Below are 23119 nucleotides of genomic sequence, written 5' to 3' on the forward strand. Positions count from 1 at the left end.
ATGAAATAAAACCCTCCGATTTCCAGTAAAATAGACAGCGCTGCTTCCCGTTTCCCGGTCGCTGCTGTGCTCTGCTGTGAAGTGATGTCTCAGTGCTTAACTGATGACCTGTGTTGATATGTCTGTGTGAACCTCTCGACTCCGCAGTTCATATCCTGTTATTCTGAATTCTGCGCTCTATTATAACGCACTCCCTGCGGTATTCTCTATATGAATGCTAATAATACCTATGGCAGTGGTAGAGCTGGGGTCTAAGCTCTACAGTACAGAAGTGCTGAATTACAATAGGAGTGTTTTGCTGTCGAACTGGCAATGCAGATATGTGAACCGGTATAGCGCTGATTACAATGGTGTGCATTTATACCGAAGGTCTTCAATGCGTACAACACTACTCTGTGACGCACATGCTTATCAGTGTAAATGTGTAATAATGAAAACACGACTCGCTGCAATGATCCTGGATCTGGACACGTAAACTGGGCTGGCAGTGGTGACAGCGCGCTGTGCATCTACGGCGTGTTTTTTGTGTTGGTGATTTCGTTGTGAGATTATAATTATTATTATTATTTTTTTTTTTCGCATCTTCACTTGATTGTGCTGCGCGCACCACTGACCAATCACAAGCCCGAAGCGAGCCAGCGTCAAGCCTTTTTTTTTGTGTGTGTCTGTCTCAATGAAATCGCAATGAACCCCCAGAAACAGCGTGTGTATAAGATTTACTGCTAGCTGCAGCCACGCTTTCGATATAAAACGCGGCCGCTTTCTCTTTTTTCCCCTCAAGGTGCAGCGGTGATTTGGAGAAGGACAATGCCGAACGACAGCTCCATTTCAAGACCTGTTTAAGAGCTTAGCGGCACGGGTATGCCGGGTTTCGAAACTCCGACTGACGGGACAGTTAGAATTAGGAACCGCTACTAACACCCCCTACCATTGTAGTGCTCGCGAAGAAACATTCTGGCATTTCTTAAAAGGGAGGAGTAACACAGAGGGACGGTGTGCAATGCACACTCGCAGTGCTGCTGGCGCTGTCTGTGCTTTCAGACGCTGTGTGCTGTTTTCCAGAGCCTCTGCCTTTCATACCCTTCCACACCAAAGTTGCGGATAGCGACAGGACTCGGGAACAGAGCGTGTGTGGTTTGAAGTGAAGATCTTTGCTTCTGTTTCGCAATCCTTGCTTATATATAAACATTTTTTCACAAAACCTTCACTGGAAACGGACGGGACGTGTTTTTTCTTTTCCCCACGAATGCGCTCAACCCGAAAAACGTAATGAAACGGATTGCACTGTATTGTCTCTCTCCCCTTGCGACTGTATTTTGATCGCCGTGTCTGTCCCTGCGCTTTGCTGACTGCGGGGTGCTGGACAATGCCAGTATACAGGCAGCAGCTTCACTGAGACGTGTTCACATCGGGTTGGTAATAAAGGAATCGACTGTTTCCACATCAGCCAGGTGCGCAATGATGTCCGCTCCCATCTCGGATTCCCAGGCCCTGTATATCGCGGTGGAGCTCTTCGTTGCTGTGTCCTCTGTGCTGGGTAACGTGATGGTGGTGTGGGCTGTCAAGATTACCAGGGCGCTGAGGGACACGACCTTCTGCTTCATCGTTTCGTTGGCCCTCGCAGACATTGCGGTGGGAGCGCTGGTCATCCCCCTGGCGATTAACCTCAGCATAGGACTCCAGACCCATTTCTACAGCTGCCTGCTGGTAGCGTGCATTGTGCTGGTCCTCACGCAGAGTTCAATCCTGGCGCTGCTAGCCATTGCCATTGACCGATACCTGAGGGTGAAGATACCGACAAGGTGGAGTATCGCTTGTATTGAAATCACGCAGTCAGCTGAGCCACGAGTTCACTGGCGGAACATTCATCCTGTAACAAACCTGGCACGAGTCTGTACCCATATCATATTACTGCTGTACAGCGGTGCGCACATGGGTTACAGCACAGCATTGCTTATGTAGCGGTGATGTTGTTGTGCATGTGAAATCAAACCACTGGAACTGAAAATATTGGGAGAGTGTCAAAATAGGCATGTTTGGTGATTGTCTAATTGATATCAATGACACGTCTGGAGGTGTTCTATAACATGTGCACATGGCTGTATATATTACAGGACTTTACCTGGTATAGCGACAGCATGGCAGGACACCTGCTCTCAATAGGATTATTAATGATACAAGGAATGTGGGGGGTAGGGCCTCCTGCCGTTGGGAGTTGGAAATGTCTCTATACAAACACAGCGGACTGCTTTCTGAAGCAGGTCTGAGAAAGATAACCCGTGTGAGCACCTGCTCGAGCGGGGTTGCGCACCATGATTCAGTTTCTGAATCGTCTGTTCAGAGTTCCACAGGAATATTAAGTGTGTGTGTGTGTGTTCTGTCAGCCTGCTGCCCTGCAGGCTTGCAGTCTTGTGTCACACCTGCTCTCCTCTCTTCCTGTCCTGCTGCTCTCTGTATTTGCCCCTATCTCTCAGCTCATCTGCTATCAGTTTGTCTCTGTGTTCCTTTTTTAAAGTCATGATATTCAATCTCACCCAGGCAGATTTTCAACTGTGAGTCTTCTGAGCAAAGTATACTGTTGTCTTCTAAGCTAGGTGTGCTGTTTTCTTGTGAGCTAGGTGTGTGCTGTTTTCTTCTGAGCTAAGTGTGTGCCGTTTTCTTGTGAGCTAGGTGTGTGCTGTTTTCTTCTGAGCTAAGTGTGTGCTGTTTTCTTGTGAGCTCAGTGAACTGTTTTCTTGACACGCTTGCTGCTTTGCTTGTCTGCATCACATTACCTCAGTACGGATGTCAAGGTGTTTCCTCTTCATTTCCAGTAGAGGGACAGTCCGTCATTATTTAATATCTACTGCGGGTTTGGGTGAAGAATGAGTCCAGGTCTTGAAACTAACACTAGCCTTGAGTTTCAGAACTTCCCTAGTTCAGATACGTTGTTTAAAATGACCAGGTGCCAGGTGTTTGAACAACCGGGCTCCTTGCTGTGAACTGACCCAGTGTGGGGACGAAACAGGGCTGAAATAACGGGGCACTGTTTTGACATGTCTTTGTTGTTTTTCACAGCTACAAGAGGGTAGTGACTCAGAAGAGGGCAGGGGTGGCAGTCCTGGTGTGCTGGGCAGTGGCTTCCATCGTGGGCTTCACCCCCATGCTGGGCTGGAACAATCTGCAGAAGATCAACTCCACAGACCTCCTGATCACCTGCCAGTTCGAGAACGTCATCAGCATGGAGTACATGGTTTACTTTAACTTCTTCGGCTGGGTCCTGCCCCCGCTGCTGCTCATGCTGCTAATCTACACGGAGATCTTCTGCATGATCCGCAAGCAGCTCGCCAAGAAGGTGTCGGCCAGCGCCTCCGACCCCAGCAAATATTACCACAAGGAACTGAGACTGGCCAAGTCGCTGGCGCTGGTGCTGTTTCTATTCGCAGTCAGCTGGCTACCCCTTCACGTCCTGAACTGCGTTACCTTGTTCTGTCCCTCCTGCAAAAAACCGATGGTCCTGACTTACACCGCCATATTCCTGAGCCACGGCAACTCAGCCGTGAATCCCATCATCTACGCGTTCAGGATCAGGAAATTCAGAACAGCCTTTCGCACAATCTGGAGACACTACTTCTGTTGCAAGAAAACCCCCGATCCGGAGAACAATTTCCAGAACGAGAAAACTGACAATCACGCCGATCAGAACGCTCTCTGAAGCGCAGCTGCGTGACAGACAGCTTTCACTTTTCCGTGCATTATCTATATAAGCAATAAGAGCGCAGTTTATTTAAAAACCGTGCACTGAATAACGTAAGCATATATATGATTTAAAGCCCCGACTACCATTTTCACACTAATATGGACACTATTTCCACGCACCGCGAGTGGGGCAGTCTTGAGAGGAAGTTTGAGAGTCGCAACACTGGGTACTAAATGGACACGGACTGATTTGGTAACATCTGTCTATGTTGTGTCACTAAGTTTGTTTGTCGTAGTGCTGCATATTATATTAACGTGTGTAAAGTTTTGTGGATGTTGGAAAAATGACCAATGATTGTGATATGCAATCTATTGAAAGTGTAGCGTTGTGACCCAGAGATACAGACACAAGACCTGTTACACCTAAATAAAGAGACTTTCATATCGACTGGCCTTGCTTATTGTTCTTGTATCCACTGCAACTCGTCTTTTATTTTGGAGTCAATGCATTGATCCGTCAGTTTTGCTCTTGATAAACTGTTTTTAAAATTGCGTATTTAAAAAACCTCATTGTTGGAAGCCACTCATCAGATGAGCGCACTGCAATAATGCGGTATTTTGCAGTCCTGTGCCCGCTTATTGCTCTGCCGTGTCACAGCTCCACGTGTGAAGTTATGAATGCTGGTCAGAGTTGCGTTTTTTTTTTTTAAAGAGCCTTTTTGTTCTAATCAGACCCGAAGGATCAATATCATGAGATCGTGGTGCTGAAAAGGAAATGCTGAACACAAAGGCGGTTTTGATTTAAGATTGCTGAACGGTCTTTTTCTCCGTGTCCCTGATGCACGTGTGGGGTGCTGCTTTGCCGGTCATCTGCTTCCCGCGTGTGTCGCGGTTTTATATCCACGTGTCCGTGTGGACGCGCCGCGGCTGTCCCAGTTCCAAGTGCAGGAGTGGTGTTATGAGCCCCTCTGTGGCGGGTATCAGTAACTGCGGGTGTTAAACTAATCCAATTCCCTCCCCCTTATAGGAAACTGCATGACTTACTCTGCCCGCTGTACATTCTCATTGATCTGATTCGCGTTTTAATTTGTCAGCGTGGTATGCGTTTGCAATGCATATACTGCATTTAAGCTGGTTTGAATGGGGGTATCTTTCCTATCTCACTGGGGTGCTGTGCTGGTTTGAATGGGCGTATCTTTCCTATATCGCTGGGGTGCTGTGCTGGTTTGAATGGGGGTATCTTTCCTATATCGCTGGGGTGCTGTGCTGGTTTGAATGGGGGTATCTTTCCTATATCGCTGGGGTGCTGTGCTGGTTTGAATGGGGGTATCTTTCCTCTATCACTGGGGTGCTGTGCTGGTTTGAATGGGGTTATCTTTCCTATATCGCTGGGGTGCTGTGCTGGTTTGAATGGGGGTATCTTTCCTATATCGCTGGGGTGCTGTTCTGGTTTGAATGGGGGTATCTTTCCTATATCACTGGGGTGCTGTGCTGGTTTGAATGGGGGTATCTTTCTTATATCGCTGGGGTGCTGTGCTGGTTTGAATGGGGGTATCTTTCCTATATCACTGGGGTGCTGTGCTGGTTTGAATGGGGGTATCTTTCCTATATCGCTGGGGTGCTGTTCTGGTTTGAATGGGGGTATCTTTCCTATATTGCTGGGGTGCTGTGCTGGTTTGAATGGGGGTATCTTTCCTATATCGCTGGGGTGCTGTGCTGGTTTGAATGGGGGTATCTTTCCTATATCACTGGGGTGCTGTGCTGGTTTGAATGGGGGTATCTTTCCTATATCGCTGGGGTGCTGTGCTGGTTTGAATGGGGGTATCTTTCCTATATCGCTGGGGTGCTGTGCTGGTTTGAATGGGGGTATCTTTCCTATATCGCTGGGGTGCTGGGGTGCTGTGGGGTGCTGTGCTGGTTTGAATGGGGGTATCTTTCCTATATCGCTGGGGTGCTGTGCTGGTTTGAATGGGGGTATCTTTCTTATATCGCTGGGGTGCTGTGCTGGTTTGAATGGGGGTATCTTTCCTATATCACTGGGGTGCTGTGCTGGTTTGAATGGGGGTATCTTTCTTATATCGCTGGGGTGCTGTGCTGGTTTGAATGGGGGTATCTTTCCTATATCGCTGGGGTGCTGTGCTGGTTTGAATGGAGTTATAGGGTTGAAAGAGACTTCAGTAGTTTTAAAAATACCAGTACTATGAGAAAGGAAACATTAGTCGTTTTTTATTGGCGAATCAACAGAGCCTACAGATTTGATAGTGTATTATAATGTTCCTGTTTCAATAGCAGTAGAATGGCTGGAATGTAGTATCCCTTAGCTAGCATTGCAGTGTGCTCGGAGTCCCATTCAAACCCAGTGAATCTGCTGCACTCCCCCAGGCGTCCCTTCACTCTGTTCTTCTACCTGGATGCAACCTGACCCTACAACGAAATACAAAGACAAAACTACCATCACACAATGACCTACAATGAAATACAAAGACAAAACTACCGTCACACAATGCCCTACAACGAAATACAAAGACAAAACTACAGTCACACAATGACCTACAACGAAATACAAAGACAAAACTACCTTCACACAATGACCTACAACGAAATACAAAGACAAAACTACCGTCACACAATGACCTACAACGAAATACAAAGACAAAACTACTGTCACACAATGCTCGCAGCTGGACGTGACAGACAGAAATAACGATCATTAGAAACGTGTACAGTGTTTCCAGACACATCCTGCTAGAAACAGGTGTGACTGGTTGGAAATATACCCGAGCATCAGCAGCTCTGATGAAGGAACTCAGCTCCCTCGATTATAATGAGTTCCTTCTAAAGAGAATGCTTGAGAAACAGGTTTTCTTTTGGTTTTGATGGCATGTCGTTCCCTGTTTTAATATCCAGGCTGGCTGGCAGCCCGTGTGCTTTCACGTGATTGCTATTCACTTTCCTTATATCAAATGTCAGCTTAGGTAAATACATGCAAACAAGCCAACAGTCTAAAGATTAAACCCTGTGCAAGCATGAAACAGAAAGTAAAAGATACATGAGCCGGGAATGAGACTGCTCCCTTTTCCCGTCACCGCCGGTAACTGGAAGGACAAGCGATTACACCCAAGACACAATGTGTGACACCCTTCCATAGCAGAGCAATGGGAAGAGCCTCAGCCAATGCAGTCTATGCTTTAAACACATCAAAACTGAGCAGGAGGGGGTTTCAAAAGTCTCTCTTTATAAGACAATGTTAAAAAATAACTTTGTAGTTGTTTCCTGTAAAACCTTATAAAGATGTAAAATGCAATTCTGCTAAATTCCCCTAAGATGAAACTGTCAATAGTAATGCACGCAGTGCGGGGTGGGGCGGGGCTAATGTAAACAGCCTGAACTGCAAACAAGGCCTTTCCAATAGCGTGTACAGGCGTTTATATTGTGTTCTTTGAAATGGTGAATAATAAACCATTAACTCCTTTAAATGAAGCTCCCTGAAATGCACCTGTGATGTCATCACTACCAAAGCAACTCACTGGGACATCCCAATCCCCTCCTAGAATTAGCTGAGATTGAGGGGCACGAGTTACTTACCCAGCCCCCCTGCTGTGCAATCCAGTCCCCCAGGCGAGTGTTCACGAACTGTGCCATGGCACTGCGGATTGAGCTCAGTTCTGGGCACTTCTTGCGAGCGTACAAACCCAACGCCGTGGCTGCTTTAAGAGCACACATCTCCTGTCTGACATCACCACCCTGCGAAGCCCAGTTTTTACTGAGATGATCCACCGTCTGTGAAAACATAGCTGCTAGCTGGAAGGGGGGAAAAAAAAGACAATTACATTCTATAAGTTATAAAAGGACAACTGGTCAGCATATTAGAGAAAGTTGTCAGCATATTAGAGAGCCTGAGACAGATGAGGTCTCTCGCACAAACACAGGACAAAATAACTGTGTGAGTCACCAAACCAGCTTTAAACAGCCTGCGATCTTCGTCATATAATGGAAGAGGCTGACTCATTAGTATGTTGGGGACTGCAGGAAGTATTTGGTTTTGAGGACCTGGATGTCAGATGAGTTTTCGCATGATCCAGAGCCACAAACCCTCTCTTACGCCGCACACTGCTCAACAGGAAGTGAGGAAAGGTTGCAGAGCCAGATCAGAAGCAAGAGGATGTAGACAGTGTCACCTGATCTGCTGCTGCCATTCGGGCTTGCGTTAGAAACTCATCCATCATGGGCTGTAGCACAGCATCGTTGTATTGGTCAGCGATGCTCCGCAGCTGGTCGGCGATTATTACAGGATCAAAACTGTCATCCTCTACAGAATACACAACTGCTATTAAACACAAAACTGGTGATGCAAAACACGCCACTTCATCCTCTGAAGAACCACAAATCAGAAGAGACAAGTTGTATTTCTATAATGTGATACATTACATACACCGTTATCAGAGCAATCTAGTTAAAAGAAGATTCAAATAATATGTAGACAGATGGCAGACGAAAACGACTGCATGTAGTTTTTATTTGTGTTTTAGTTTTGTTCACTGTATATGCTGTTTATAGTGGCTGTTGGCAGAAACACCAGCGTCCTATCTTTAAATGACTGGAATACAGATAGAGAGCGGCGATAGGTCTTTCATAGGGTAATTATGAATATCAATACCTTGTTTTATTTAATTCCTTTCAATGTTAACCATAGTAAAAGCATAGCAGCGTGTAATAAAGTAAAGTGAATAGGTAAGCATTGTAAAGCACAGAGAGGTTAAAAAACAGTAAAGTACAGTAAATGCATTGTATAACCATGGGAAACAACACAAAATGAGCATGCAACTCTGCTGTGGCTAACACTGTCAAGGGGTTATATATTACACACACCTTCCTGCTGAAGAGTTAGTACTTGAACATAAAGAAACAATACATAGGGTTAATACTGCTGCTCAGTGTGGCACCTAGAAACCTCTTTTGTATTCCTTCTATCAGTATTGAACCTATTACATTGATTAATCGATGCGCTCTACACTGCAGGGGATAAAGAAACCCTTCAGATTGTGCACTAATACGAGTAGCAGGGATTTACACGACCAGCCATATCGAATCCATTGCAAAACATTCTTCCCCTGATCCATAAAGAAAGACATCCAGTCTATCAGGCTCCCAGAAACGCGGGACTCTTTACTTCTAGTAATGTGAAGATGGAATCTGACTCCCTCTCCGCTCTTCTGGTTGTAAAGATCGCATTTGAGAATTGCTCATAGGCTCGCCTCTTGTCGTTGTTTTTCCTTTAGTCCACATTAACACAGAGACGCCTCTCCCCGGTCCTTCCCGTTTATAAATTAAGAGTTTGCCTTTGAGTTTAACTGAACTAAGTCTTACCTTCCCCACCATCTGGGACCAAGCCTGACTCTGGCAGACATCTCTCTGTCGTTCCCGACTCGTCCTCAAAGAGACAGTCTAATATCAAAGCGGTTTGGTATTCAATGTCTTTTGGGGCCATTTCTCTCTAAGCTTCTCAGATAAACAGAGCTCTTGCTAGCAGCACTGAGCTGAGCTGTGTAGTTGTGATATGCGCGCAGTATTTCCTGTTTGCGACGTGTGTGTGTGTGTGTGTGTGTGTGTGTGTGTGTGTGTGTGTGTGTGTGTATACTGTATACAGCCTCTCTCTCAGTGTGTGTGTGTGTGTGTGTGTGTGTGTGTGTGTGTGTATACTGTATACTCTCTGTGTGTGTGTGTGTGTGTGTGTGTGTGTGTGTGTGTATACTGTACACAGCCTCTCTCTCAGTGTGTGTGTGTGTGTGTGTGTGTGTGTGTGTGTGTGTGTATATACTGTATATACTGTATACAGCCTCTCTCTCAGTGTGTGTGTGTGTGTGTGTGTGTGTGTGTGTGTGTGTATACTGTATATACTGTATACAGCCTCTCTCTCAGTGTGTGTGTGTGTATATACTGTATATACTGTATACAGCCTCTCTCTCAGTGTGTGTGTGTGTATATACTGTATATACTGTATACAGCCTCTCTCTCAGTAACACCGAACACGCCTAGTGTTTCACAATGCAAGCTACAGTGCAAAGAGCACAGGTACACTGATAATTCCAGCTAAACAACACCTGAACATAAGCTCATTATAATACCGCTCAATGTGTTGTTTAGAAAAATAATCCTAGTTATATATATATATATATATATATATATATATATATATATATATATATATATATATATATCTTTATCATATTGGTCATGAAGACAAAAGTAAACTGGCTTAAGATATTTGTACATTTTGTTTTGTTAAAGTGAAATGTAGCGGGTTTGTTTGTTTGTTTGTTTGTTTGTTCATTTCAGACAGTGTTGCACAATTGTAACTTTGCAGTTGCAAATTTAAATTCATAGCGAATCAATTTAAAGCTTGGGGATTGGTCCTGCCGGTCAGTGATTTGGTTGGACTAAACCCCTGACGTCACATTCCTTTAATGCTGATTGGTTGGAATGCACCTAATCCCACCCATCTGCGCGGGCCCCAGGGTAAGGAAAAAGCAATGGCGCGGGTTTGCAAGCCTGCAGTGATTCTCAGAAGAAGCGCTCATTCTCTTCACAATCTCGGGCGTGCTGCTTTTTATTAATGCATTGGGATTATTAGACTGTGTTTATTTTCTAGGGCATGTAAAGCAGCCCGCTGTAGTATCTCCTGACTGGCTTCACACGGGCAGGTAAGGGGGGCTGTCTGTAGCACGCGTGGAACTTTTGTTGCGTAACTTTGGAACACCCAAATAAGTATGAAAGGGCATCTGGTATTATTATAATAATAATAATAATAATAATAATAATAATAATAATACGTTAGCCCGTATGCTTATCAAATTGGTACGCTAATACATTTCTGCAGGAAGAAAATTTATTATTTTTTTCTTAAATCACGTGAATGCCAAAATATGCTTAAACAGAAATTAATGTTTTATTATAAAAAACGCTGTCGTTTAAGTAAATTAGTAAACCAGCGTTTCTCCCTTTGCATTCTCTGAAACCGCGTCCGGGTAGGGACTGCGCTGCTCTGTGATAAAGCTTTACCGGTTGGTTGTTTTTCAGGTGTGTTTTTGGAGAAATGAACGGGTCGGTCATCCCCCACACCCCGCTAGCCGTGGACTTCTGGCAGGTGCGGAAATGCAGCCAGGCGCGCCTGTTCTTCCTCTCTCACATGCACGCAGACCACACCAGCGGCCTGACTTCCACCTGGAGCAACAGAGCCATCTACTGCTCGCCTCTCACCGCCAAGCTGCTCCGATTAAAGCTACAGGTACGGGAGAGGGCTGCCGGCCCAGTGCACTGTAATCAGGATGACTTGAAACTCGCACGGGTGCTGCATCCAGCCCAGGCTTTCAGAGCTGCCCTCGATTCAGGGTGTGATACAGAGGCGGCTGTAAATGCTTCACGTTATATCATGAGGTGGATCAGATTAGAGAGCGTTCCGTGCTATAGAGAGTCCACTGTAGTTTTAAAGAGCATTGTTTTGCCCAGACCTGCTTGCCTGTCTTTGCGTGTGTGTAACTGGTTCAACAGTGGTCTGTTTGCGCCGCTGTGGTGACACGTGGACGGGCTGTGACCACAGCTTGCTCCCTTTCCTCTGAAGGTGAAGGACAGGTGGATCCACCCCCTGGAGGTGGGACAGGCCCACCTGCTGCCCCTGGATGAGATGGGCAAGGAGACGATGACAGTCACCCTGATCGATGCCAACCACTGCCCGGGCTCCGTCATGTTCCTGTTTGAGGGCTACTTTGGCACCATACTCTACACAGGTAAGCAGACAGGTCAATACAGGACAGAAGAAAAAGGGTTTCTTCTGCAACTGCTCTCAAGGTTGTGTGCCATAGTTACTGACTCTGCATCCTAAAATAAGGTAAACCCATAAACCACTGTTGTGTGTGTTTTTTTTGATCATTTGACAGGGTATTGCCCTAGATTACGAGCAATGTCAAAACAACAGGCTGGTGCAATTCAGGACAGTTCCTCAGTTCTGTAAAATACTCCCTATATGAGTCTCGTCTACTCCGTGGGTTTTTTGTTTCTCCCAAATTAAATTCACTTTTAATTGAGCGCTATGTGAAACAGGGTTTTGTTTTCAGTTTTTATTTATTTGGTAAGATTATCATTTTGGTTTTGTTTAGTTTAACATTTTTTTTTTAAATTGCTGCATGCACAATAAACAAACAAACAAACAAAAGCTTGCGAGTCCCTTTCAGTTTCAGTTCTCTCTTTCTGTGACAGTGCAGACTCATCCGTCCATGTGCTGTGAGCAGCAGTGCCGCTCGGGGGGTGTCGTTGCTGCTTGGCTGTGCTGTTTATGCAGCATTCTCGTGAAGCGATATTAACACAACGCTGCACGTTTTGGTTTTCATGTTTTATTTTTTCCTTTCAGTTTCCTTTTTAGTTTTTAAACATTTTTCCATTTTCCAGCACTTGTTGAGGAAAATGTTTTTTGTTGTCTCGTATTAAATTCTAAGTTGTAAAGCCACATACCTTAAAAGGCCAAATGTAGTTGGTTTCTTGACTAACCTCTAGATGTCTAGTTTCACCAGATGTGTGTGTTCCTTGCTCCCTCCTTCACTCGCTGTCCCTCGCACTCTGTCTCTTTCTCTCCCTCCCTCACTCTATCTCTATATATCTTTCTCTCTCTCTCTGTCAGGTGATTTCCGCTACACCCCGTTGATGCTGAGGGAGCCGTGTCTCAGTAAGCACAAGCAGATTGACGTGCTCTACCTGGACAACACCAACGCGAGCCGAGACCGGGTCCTGCCGTCCCGGAGCCAGGCCACCCAGAGGATCAAAGAGCTCATCCGCCAGCACCCCGAGCACGACATTGTCATCGGTAAGAGCGTCAGCAGTGGCTTTCAAACCCGCTGGAGAGGCCGCGCTTTCTGCGTAGGTCTGGATCGTCTAATTGTGAAATTTGCCAAGGACGTTTGTGTAAGCTATCAGAATCTGGAAGTGTATGCAGTCTGCCTGCATTCTGTGGCTGTAGGTCATGGTGAATTTTACTCTTTGGATGAATGTCTCTGACATGCTTGTCAGTATTGGCAGCGTTATAACTTCATCTCTGTCATTTCTGTTTGAGTGTGTTGTCTTGTACCTGCACTACACAATGCTGCGTTTCCTTTCTCTCCCTCTCCCTCTCGCACACACAGGCCTTTACAAACTGGGCAAGGAGTCTCTGCTGGTGGAGCTGGCGTTGGAGTTCCAGTCGTGGGTGGTGGTGAGCCCTGAGCGGATGGAGACCATGCGTGTGCTGGGCCTCCCGGACGTGTTTGTCACAGAGGAGGGGGCTGGCAGATTCAGAGTGGTGGAGCAGAGACAGGTCAAGCACTCCGCCCTGATTCAGTGGAACACCCAGCACCCAACCCTGGCCATCCTGCCCACCAGCCGCCCGCTGACCCCCTGGCACTGCAACCTGCACGTAGTGCCCTACTCCGACCACTCCTCCTTCCAGGAGCTGGAGGAATTTGTCTTGGCCCTGGAGCCCGGCTCTGTGATCCCCATCGTCAGATCAGCCGCGTGTAACTTCTCTGCTTACCTGAGTCAGCGGGAGCAGAGACCTCCAGTGGAGGTGCCCAAATCTGTGCAGCTGTTTATGAACAAGGACCCCGACCCTCCAGCTAAGCTTGTGCCGGGACCACCCAGACATGGCCCCCCTGTCCCCAGGGGGGTGGTGTTTGAGTCCCCGGAGCACAAGCCCAGACCAAACCAGCGCCAGCAGGAAGACCGTGACAAGACTGGACCCCCTCTAGACAAGCAAGAGCCCCAGTGCCAGGACCCTGATTTCCCACACAAAGTGCTGGGAGACTGCAGCAGAGCTGTCATCCAGGTAGCAGTTAGGCGCAGAAAGAAACCCCCTCATTCACTTGCTTCTTGCGAAAGGAATAGAAAGCAGATGAAGCTGGATGATGTGTGGTGTAGGAATGGACTCCGTTCTCCAACACAGGCTTCAGGTAACACACTTGAGGACAACCCAACCCTGAAGTCTTCCTGCAAGCTGTTCACTCCCCCTAAGAGACTCAATGAGTTGAAAGCAGAGGACGGAGACGACAGTGGGCTGCAAGAGCCGTCAAGAAGAGATGCAGGCTGCAACGCAGAGGGTCTGGTGTGCCGTGCTTGGCAGGGAGTCTCCCTGAGGCCGTGGAAAGCTGAGAACGAGTCTGTGAGGCCGAGTGGGAGCGGCGGGCTTGTGAGGGGATCTGGAGCCGAGGCAGAGTCAGCCTGGCTGTCTAAGAACACTGAAGCTGAAACCTGTCTTGAGCACACAAGAAACGCAGTGCCTGAAAGACAGCCTGTAGATAGAGCTGGATCCACCAGCCTCTCGAAGCAAGCAGGTCCGCCTTCGTTTCCAGAGTCTGCTGATTTTATGACAGGAGCGCCGGTCCGAGCTGCCAGTTGCAAGGCTCTTGCAGTTATTTCCAGTCACCTTGCGGAGAAGTACCGTCTCGCCCCCTTCAATCATGCGGGGCAGCGGAAACCAACGTTCGATGAGCTTGTGGAAAGATGCACCGGGACGTCCCAGAGCTCCTGAAACGCAACGGAGATGAAACCCTTTTGTTGCATCAGGTCCAGCTCAATCTGTTCTACAATGGCAGTACCTAAGAGAGGAAGCTGTTGGAAGCTCTTCTCTGTGTACCGGAGCCTGGGTAGTCCTCTCTGTGCTTGTAAATCTTATCTCGACTCCGAGTCGCTGAACACTGTGAGGTGTGGCTGCAGTGTGGTAACTGCTGTTACACTGTGTGCTGTTCGCAGTGCTGGAAGAGCAGGCTGCGATTTGAACACTCTGTGATTTTCAAGTTATTTCGGTGTAGATTTGGTCTTGATTAAGTAGTCTTGTTAAACTGGGTTGTTCTGAAGCTCAGCATCTTGTGCTTTTGGTGCAAAAAAAAAAAAAAAAAAAAGATGAAACTAACCTGTGCCATTACTTTGTCCTGGGCTGGGAGAGAGCAGTATGCACTGTTTTGTAAGTTGTTAAATACTGCATTAGTGCATTAAATACTGTTTTTAACACTTGTATCTTCATTGTGTCTGATTGTCTTTGTCTAGTATAGGTACAGTGCTGTACTGTGGTGTTTAGAGCCACTGCTGTACCTGAATGTGTTCATTTATAACGCCCCGTCATTAATAAAGCATCTATACTGTAGTATAGCCTCTCCCTCGGAGACGCAGTATTTTCACATATTCGATGGACTCCTGGAAGCAGTTCAGTGGGATGGGACTGGTTCTGCTGTAGACTTGACTTACTGTTTATATTCATTGGTATTCATTTCAAAGTTATAGAGATTTTCATACATTATTCAATTACAATTCACAACGCACTGCCCTTAACACAGCATTTAAAATCTGCTTTAGGGTCCGATTTTTCAATTGGATTTTATATGAACTTTATATAACAGCCAGACAGTTTGACTGCAGCAGGGACGGGAATAAGACTCCCATTGCAGAGCAGTTCGATCCAAGCCTGGTTTTGCTGTGACTTTAATAAGGCACACCTGAGCTTGTTACTTGCTTGTTACACTCTGAGGCTAATCAAGCTCATAGTAAAACCTGGAATGGGTGGAACTGCTCTGCAATCGGACTCGCCTCTTCATCTCTGGTACAGGTAGCAGATCACTCCTGTACACGGGAGCAGTGCTTTTAATAGGGGTTCCTGAAGTGTGTGTTTTAAAGTAACTCCTGAGCATTGGGACATGTACGATTTTTCTTTTGCAAGGAATTTGAACAGAAAGTGCAGGACAGATGGTGGCACCTGCCTGCCTCGTTCTTAACGGCTCAGTGAAGCGAAACAATCATTTGATTGTGAAGACAGCGTAGAGGGAAGATGCGCTGTCATCATGCATGTGTTACTCTGTGTTCCTGATTGGACGCGGGTACAGCACGGAGGGGTGTGCTGGAGGTTTGGAGTGACAAGGGGCAGCACTCGTGCACGTGCTGTTATTAGATCATTAAGTATTAAGGGATACCGATCCCAGGTGTTAGCGGAAGGGCGTGACTGCGTTCCAAAGGGTTCTTCAGAAGAGCACATGTTTACAGGACTGTACAGAACTCAAAGGTATGACAAGCAAGAGAAAGCAGCACACAGGTCAACCCCAGTTCCCTTACAGGAGCCCCAATAGCCCAAAATTAAGCCGTGTGAACTGGCAGCTGCTATTTTTGGAACATACAGCTATAGCCAAAAGTTGTGCATCTCCTGTAGAATGAACTAATTTTGCTTCATAAAGTCAAATGAAGAATGATGTCACTTATCATATAGAATTACACACTGCTTTGTAGTTTTCCATATACTGAACACAAAACTGGCAAATCCACAAATGTGACATTTCAAAATCTAACGTGAAGTAGGGTACTACTGTTATGGCTTCCAGTAGACTCTTGCAATGTCATTTTGTAGTTTCTTTGATAACATGATGCTAAATAAAAGATCAAAATTATTATTATTATTGTATTTTGTTATTGCATCTCAAAAAATACAAGGTGATGCAAAACTTTTGGCCGTAGCTACTAATACAACTATCCGATTTTTCTGGAGAGTGGTGGCGTCTTCAGGCTGTTCTTGAGCAAAGTGTGACTCATTTTCTAGGAATGGAGCGTGGTGTTCTTGTCCTGTGATGACCTGCAGCCACACCACAGCGTCCTTTGTGTGATTCTCTTCACGTTGATTGTCATCAAACTACATTCTAGTTCCGTATGAAGAAAGAACATCTTGTAAGGGTAAACAGAGCTGTTTAGTTTTAACAGAGAGCCAGATACAGTGAAGCTTAACCAGGCTCTTACATGTGCCATTGCTTGGAAACGGGGCTGTTTGTGCCACTCCAGTGAACGGCTTGAACGACTTCTGTTTTGTTTGTCGCAGCTCACTAGAAATAAACTTCCCAGTCGATCATTTTAGGAGCTCCCGATGTGCACAAAGAGGTGTTACAGAGAAAGTGGTGGACTAGCTGCACAAAGCTATTGGTGCCGTGCAAAGCTTGCTTCGCTGGAATATCCCGAAGGGGATATAATGGAAACAGACATGTGTCACACTTTGCATTTATCTAGAGAACTGCTTGTCCAGTTGTGGCGAGATCACAGTGCTAATGTCCATCTCTGAATGTGTTCCACATCTGGGGGGTGGGGGCGCAATGCCCCCTGTTCCACGTTTAGTTTGAAGGTTTTGCTGTAGCAAGATGTTGAGCAACTCGGTAACGTGCCAAGCCTTGCCTAAGAGACGGCATGTTCTTGATGCACGGGTGACATCATCTTGGAGGGAGGGGCTTCTGCAGGTTCAGAGTATATAGATGCCGATCAGGTGATGCACACAGACTCCCGGACACAGCAGGTATTGCAGTAGCTGCACAGAGAGAACACAGCCATACGGGGATGTCATCTTGCCAAGACAGCAACTCGCTCCCCCCACACTCCGCGGTGGGGTCTGCAGGGTTTTCCAGCCCGGGACTGGCGCTTGGAGAGGGGGAATGTGAAAGAGCCAGGATGGAAGGATTTCGCCTGGACAGGTGAGTCTGACCGCATTGGAAGCTGTAGTCAGTAATGCAACATCAAGTTAGGTTCTACTGCGACACACCTGATTACAGCTCTAACATTGTTTAAGAGAGAATTACAATGAAATAGCAATCTACCAGTCTATCAAAAAGATACCCACCTTTATCACTCAGTCTATGGGTTTGTGTCCTTTTATCTCAAGCTCTGATTTCTAATAGTCCCACAGGAGCGAGTGCTGGGCAGACAGATTCCCAGAAGAGAAGGGGGCTGGCTGTGCGGTTCAGAGGGGTGGAGGTGGAGATTCAGGGCAGGCAGATTTTGAGAGACGTCGCTGGCGCTGTCCTGCCGGGAGAGCTGCTGGCACTGATGGGGCCCAGCGGTGAGTGTATAATGGTAGTAAAATACAAATCTACCAGTATTATTCCTTATGTTACAGTAAGTGGTTTCTCTTGCAGGTGCTGGTAAAACCACCCTGCTCAGTGTCCTCACTGGGAGAATACAAGCAAAGTCAGGGCAGGTCACCTTAGATGACCGACCGCTGACCAAAAGCCTGAGAAGAATGCTGTGCTATGTCATGCAGCAGGATATATTTTTCCCCTATCTGACTGTGAAAGATACATTAATGGTGAGTCTTCACTAGTTTGAAATGATTTTTCTATATTGAATTGCAGTGTTTTTTTTTCTGAAATTAAACCGCTGAATTCAGAGAATTACTTCTGTAAGATGAGGCTTCGCATCTGTACAGTTTGGAACAGTGTTATTTGCATGGGCGTTTTGAATGAATGCACGATAAGACTCCATTTGAATTAATGCAAGATAGATTCATTTTGAATGAATGCACGATAGACTCATTTTGTGTTCTGTTTTTGTTTTAGTGCCAGGCTCATCTAAGATTGCCAGATTCTGTTACTTTTGCAGAGAAAGAAAAAATAATTTCGGTATTGGTGGATGAGCTTGGCATCAAGAAATGTCTTAATACCAGTAAGTCGTCTTAAAACAGTGCCACACAGTGACTGGAGGTGTGAATTGCATAAATCAACACATGGTCCAGCTAACCACACGCACGCACAAACACGCACACACACATGTGTGTGTGTTGCGTACACTGGGTTTGTGGTTTATAGTATTACAGCTGGGAAATGCTTTTCTAGGCTAGCGTTTTGACGCGCTCATGAACATGTGGTGTGTGTTCTTATGTTGCAGTTATTGGGAATGACTTTGTGAGAGGTGTGTCTGGCGGGGAGAAGAAGAGAGTCAATATTGCGTGTGAATTACTGACCGACCCTTCAGTCATGATACTAGACGTAAGCAAAGATCTTTTTACTGCTCTCAAAGCTGTAAACTGCTGGTTTTTTTTTAGAATTGTAAGACGTTCTAATTGTGTTTAACTGATGTCTTGCTGTCTTCTTCATTTCAGGAACCTACGTCTGGTTTGGACTCCAGTACATCCCATAGTCTCATCACCTCTCTGAAACACTACGCAGTCAAGCACCGGAAAACCATCATCAGCTCCATTCACCAGCCGTCCTCCCCGGTATTCCACATGTTTGATAAACTGCTCCTCATGTCTGACGGAGAGGTACGTCTTGTGGTTTTAGGTTAACTTTGTACGGGACTGATTTCCAGACACGGCTCAGCCAGGTCCACACCTGTGCAGGCACGTGGTTTGTTGCACGCAGATCCCGTGGCACAGGGTAGAGCAGGGTTGTAAATTCGAGCCACTGGGTAACTGCTTTTTCACAACGTGTTGTTTAAAGACGTGCCCCGTCTAGAACGGCGATTCCCCTCCAGTTATATCCGTGTCTGATTTGCAGGTTGCGTATTACGGACCTGCTTCCAGGATTGTGGATTTCTTCGCTGACCTAGGAATGCCGTGCACACCGCTCTACAATCCTGCTGATTACATGTGTGAGTTCAGGCTGTAGACTGTGTGCACTGACACGCTTTTAGCCAATAGCATGCTCTGACCTGCAAGACACTGCCCAGGTGATATGACCCGGGAAGCGCAAGTTTCTTGAGGATAAGGCATATGGCAAACATGAGATCTTTCTTTCACCGAAATGTTATCATTTTGTAGCAAATTGAAGGTGAAAACCAGATTTGTGGAATCGCAAGCAGAAAGCGAGCGATAAAATAAATGCATTGGAATTGATCAGGTCCTCACTTTTATATCTGTTGTCATCTGTTTGCAGTGGACAAAGTGAAAGAGTCTCCGGAGGTCAGGCAGGATATTGTGGACTATTCAAATAAATTCCGGTAGGATAACTGATGCCTCTGAAATAGAGCTTGTCTCTCTCCCTCCGTCTCCCTTGTGCAGTTTCCTGCCTTCCCCATCACTCAACACTGCCCACTGAGCCACACTGCCTTCCTCCCAGTCCCTCGGCTCAAACCCCTTGAGACCATCTTCTTCCCTCTCTGTTCAACCCACTGAACCCCCTTCTCTTACCTTGAGCCCCTTTGTAACCCAGCAATGCTTTGTGCTGCTTTTATTTCCAGTGTCAGCTCTGTTGAGTGCCCTCTGCTTTCTCATGACAAAGCCGACATGCATCTGCAGTCGATGGCGGGAGGGCTGTCTGAGGTTAAGGTCGTGGCCACAGATCGGGAGGGAGGTATGCACAAGTTTATTGGAAAGAGTTTGGCATCACATATAAAACTCCAATTCGGAGCTTCAAACTCACACTAGCTCACACCCAGTCCTGGGACTCCCCTATTTTAGGGTTATTATTGAAATGCCAGGACAATCAGACCCAGTCTACTTTGAGGTGACCTTAGGGCAGTTGAATATTTTTTTAGTAAGTCTTGCTATCCAGAAATGGCTGGAGATGCAGTTAAAATATAAAAGCTAAACCCCGTCCCCTCTTAGGAAGTAAGCCCATTGTAACCCCTGGTTTTGGAGGGCTAGATAAATCTACTCTGGGGATCCGATTGGGCCTCCGTTCATTTGGCGTGTTTTCCTGCCTGTGAATGCAGCTGGGGCCGAGCTGCTCGAGGTGGAAAGTCCGCAGTGGGCCTCCTCTTTCTGGATGCAGCTCCGCACGCTGACAGCTCGCAGTTTCAAACAGCAGCTGCCGCAGATCCTGTCCCTCGTCAGTGTGATAAAGACCTTGGTCATGGCCGTCATCCCCGGGCTCATCTGGTTTCAAGTGCCCAGAGAGGAGGACCAGATCCAAGCTCGCTGTGGAATGGTGAGGATTTCCCCAGAATTCATCACACAGCAGGGTCCAGTGAAGCCTCTCCCATCCTGACTGATTGGGCCCGGGGGTGCTTGGATTACACTGAAATAGCTTCAAACACTTTCCAGGAACTGTTCTCTACATAGCAGAGATTGAGGGCTGACTAGTAGATTATCTCTGCAGTCAGGGTAGAGGAGCAGAGGGAATAAGGCTGGGGTTACCAGGAGCTGTCTGGATAATAGAGGCGTTGTCTCAGCGAGATTGCTCCCAGACTATGGGAAGCCCCACTTCTCCAGCACTGTGCTGTCTTCCCTCGTCATGTAAAGTGTGGAGAATCTACTCTGTGCGCACTTTAAGGTTTTGGGTAGTTCTTGTACTGTTAGCGTTTGATAGTAGGAATGCATTTTCAGTGTTTTATCTGGTTCTATTGCAGCTGTTTTATCTTGTCCTCTATTGGTTCATCGCACCCATTTACATCGCATTACCATCTTGTAAGTATTAGTATTATTAACACAACTAGAAACAAACCTGTTTCACTTTTTTCTATGTTGCCTTTACATGTGCTTGACGAGAGGTTGCAACAGTATACAGTTATAAATGTGACATGCAAAACTGTCCCTTATAATAGGGAAAGCACAGGAAAAGCGTAGTGCAGTGAAAGCGAATGGCAAGCACTGTAAAGCACACAGAGACATGGTAAAGAATAGTACTGTGGTAAGCTGGCAAATGCATCGTATGACCATGAGAAAATGGAAAAAGGGATGTGCAGATTTACTCTGGTAAACTTTTATAAGGTGAGGAACGTAGTTTTCCAGAGTCTTTAGTTGACATAACTGCACCTAAACCAGTGCCTTCAATGGAGTCATGAAACTGTTAAAGCCACAAATCAAAACGTTCAAGAAGTTAAACCCGATTGTGATCTCTCTCTCTCTCTCTCTCTCTCTCTCTCTCTCTCTCTCAGTTCCAGCAGAGCGTTCGATAATCAACAAGGAGCGCCTGGCTGGGTCGTACCGCCTGTTAGCTTATTTCCTGGCCAAGTTGTTGAGTGAGCTGCCCCTGGTGATCCCCCAGCTCCTGGTCCACGTCACCATTTCCTTCTGGCTGACTGGACTCAACGGACCTGGAGCCTACTTCGCTGACATGGGCATCATCACTCTGACCACCATCACCTCACAGGTACAGACTGCCGCTCTGCAAAACCTGACTGACACTGGCTGGCTTTGTCCCTGCTAGTGTAACAAACAATCTGGAAACGACACACAGTCTGTCTCTCCCCCAGGCTCTAGGGTTGCTGATCAGTGTTACATTCCTGCGCATAGACCAGGCCATGGCTGTTGGCATGTCGCTGATGATCCTTATGATTCTACTGGGTGGATTTTACATCCAGAAGCTCCCTTTTTGGCTGGTCTGGCTGCGGTACCTGGCTATCATCCTGTTCTCTTTCCACGCCACGGTCCAGCTCGAATTTAGAGACAACGCCTCTTTCAGGTAGGCTGGATTGGAGTTCATCTGGACGGGTCGCTCTGATTGCACTGTGTAACAAAAAAATACATTTTTTTTTGTTCCTGGGTAGTAAGTGTTATTTCCTAATTGCTTATGCCTCAAAAGTATAGAACATGGCTATTATTCCCCACAAACTTTGCTTTTGTGACCAGGACAGTGATATTTCAAAATATCACTATTTCCAATGGGAAAACGGGCAAATGTGTGTCTTTTCGTTCACATAAAGTCAGAAAAAAACAACATATGAATCCAAATTAACATGTATTTATACTAAAGTAATACAAAGATGACTACAAAAGATTTAGAAGAGTAGTTTTTCGAGATTTACGATTATACTGTAAATATAGTATAATTGTAAATCTCGAAAAACTACTCACTTCTAAATCTTTTGTTCCATTTTTCCCATTGGAAATAGTGATATTTTGAAATATCACTGGCCTGGTCACAAAAGCAAAGTTTGTGGGGAATAATAGCCATGTTCTATACTTTTGAGGCATAAGCAATTAGGAAATAACACTTACTACCCAGGAACAAAAACTGTGTTACATAGTGTTGTTAGCCATGCAGTAATTCGGGTAGACCCTTTCCCCGCCGCCCCCCACACATGGCAGGGTTCCTGTCTGTGGTCAGCTTGACCCTGCTGGGCTCTCTGTTTGTATTGCAGGTGTGCGAGCCAGTCCTTCTACCCACACTGTGCAGCAGCACATCTGAACAACCCCAACGAGACGGCCTACATCCCAGCCCAGGAGATCCTGGATCAGTTCAGCATTCCTCTCCCCGTCTGGGGCAACATCCTGGTCCTTGTGCTCTACATCCTGGCTTTCCAAGTGGCCGCCTATCTGATGCTGAGATTTGTACGAACGCCAGGCAAGTAAACGACCCCTGGAACACACGCACACGCGCACACACACGCACAGAGGGATGAGCAGCAAACACAAACTCGGAGAACATGGGACGCTGGAGATCAACCGGAGCAGCCTGGAAACCACATCGCCTGCACAAGCACAGGAGGAAAAGGAGCTGCTCTGCCGTCATCAGAAGAATGAAATGGGAAGTGAAATGCGCCAGCAACAGTGGACTATTGAACTGAATAGAGGGGAGGTGCGGGGTGCCCTACTGTGCACTTTGTAAATATGCCATGTACAGTATGGGAATGTGTGTGTGTGTCATTATATATATATATATATATATATATATATATATATATATATATATATATATATATATATATATATATATATATATATTAATGTGTGTGTTTATATTGT

At 46.2% G+C, this 23119-nt stretch overlaps 4 protein-coding genes across 8 annotated transcripts; 3 read left to right on the top strand and 1 right to left on the bottom strand.

Moving 5' to 3' along the window:
- Nucleotides 1–476: 476 nt before the first annotated feature.
- On the top strand, nucleotides 477–4126 carry LOC121299913 (adenosine receptor A1-like). The gene is made up of 2 exons (XM_041228142.1): nucleotides 477–1802; nucleotides 3058–4126. Exons 1-2 carry the CDS (start codon nucleotides 1459–1461, stop codon nucleotides 3692–3694), a joined length of 981 nt encoding a protein of 326 aa, XP_041084076.1. The 5' UTR covers nucleotides 477–1458; the 3' UTR covers nucleotides 3695–4126.
- A 1755-nt stretch (nucleotides 4127–5881) lies between these two features.
- On the bottom strand, nucleotides 5882–9289 carry LOC121299914 (bcl-2-like protein 15). 3 transcript variants are annotated; one of them, XM_041228144.1, is made up of 4 exons: nucleotides 9046–9289; nucleotides 7857–8002; nucleotides 7264–7479; nucleotides 5882–6102 (listed from the first exon to the last, which is right to left on the bottom strand). In XM_041228144.1, the coding sequence occupies exons 1-4, from the start codon at nucleotides 9164–9166 to the stop codon at nucleotides 6082–6084; spliced, it is 504 nt and encodes a 167-aa protein (XP_041084078.1). In that variant the 5' UTR covers nucleotides 9167–9289; the 3' UTR covers nucleotides 5882–6081. The 3 variants fall into 3 exon arrangements, with proteins under 3 accessions (XP_041084078.1, XP_041084077.1, XP_041084079.1); XM_041228143.1 differs by having other exon boundaries at nucleotides 7857–8005; XM_041228145.1 differs by having other exon boundaries at nucleotides 7857–7987; nucleotides 9046–9286.
- An 826-nt stretch (nucleotides 9290–10115) lies between these two features.
- LOC121299912 (5' exonuclease Apollo-like) lies at nucleotides 10116–16001 on the top strand. 2 transcript variants are annotated; one of them, XM_041228141.1, is made up of 5 exons: nucleotides 10116–10194; nucleotides 10756–10963; nucleotides 11297–11462; nucleotides 12350–12532; nucleotides 12849–16001. In XM_041228141.1, the coding sequence occupies exons 2-5, from the start codon at nucleotides 10772–10774 to the stop codon at nucleotides 14225–14227; spliced, it is 1920 nt and encodes a 639-aa protein (XP_041084075.1). In that variant the 5' UTR covers nucleotides 10116–10194; nucleotides 10756–10771; the 3' UTR covers nucleotides 14228–16001. The 2 variants fall into 2 exon arrangements, with proteins under 2 accessions (XP_041084075.1, XP_041084074.1); XM_041228140.1 differs by lacking the exon at nucleotides 10116–10194 and adding an exon at nucleotides 10201–10379.
- A 911-nt stretch (nucleotides 16002–16912) lies between these two features.
- Nucleotides 16913–23034, top strand: LOC121300328 (ABC transporter G family member 14-like). 2 transcript variants are annotated; one of them, XM_041228861.1, is made up of 14 exons: nucleotides 16939–17189; nucleotides 17394–17554; nucleotides 17631–17800; nucleotides 18051–18156; nucleotides 18379–18479; nucleotides 18593–18754; nucleotides 18990–19083; nucleotides 19368–19431; nucleotides 19672–19784; nucleotides 20146–20360; nucleotides 20782–20839; nucleotides 21310–21524; nucleotides 21628–21836; nucleotides 22516–23034. In XM_041228861.1, exons 1-14 carry the CDS (start codon nucleotides 17056–17058, stop codon nucleotides 22724–22726), a joined length of 2013 nt encoding a protein of 670 aa, XP_041084795.1. In that variant the 5' UTR covers nucleotides 16939–17055; the 3' UTR covers nucleotides 22727–23034. The 2 variants fall into 2 exon arrangements, with proteins under 2 accessions (XP_041084796.1, XP_041084795.1); XM_041228862.1 differs by lacking the exon at nucleotides 21628–21836 and having other exon boundaries at nucleotides 16913–17189.
- Nucleotides 23035–23119: the final 85 nt, after the last annotated feature.

This window comes from Polyodon spathula, chromosome 25 (assembly GCF_017654505.1).
Source record: "Polyodon spathula isolate WHYD16114869_AA chromosome 25, ASM1765450v1, whole genome shotgun sequence".
NCBI classification, from domain to species: Eukaryota; Metazoa; Chordata; class Actinopteri; order Acipenseriformes; family Polyodontidae; genus Polyodon; species Polyodon spathula.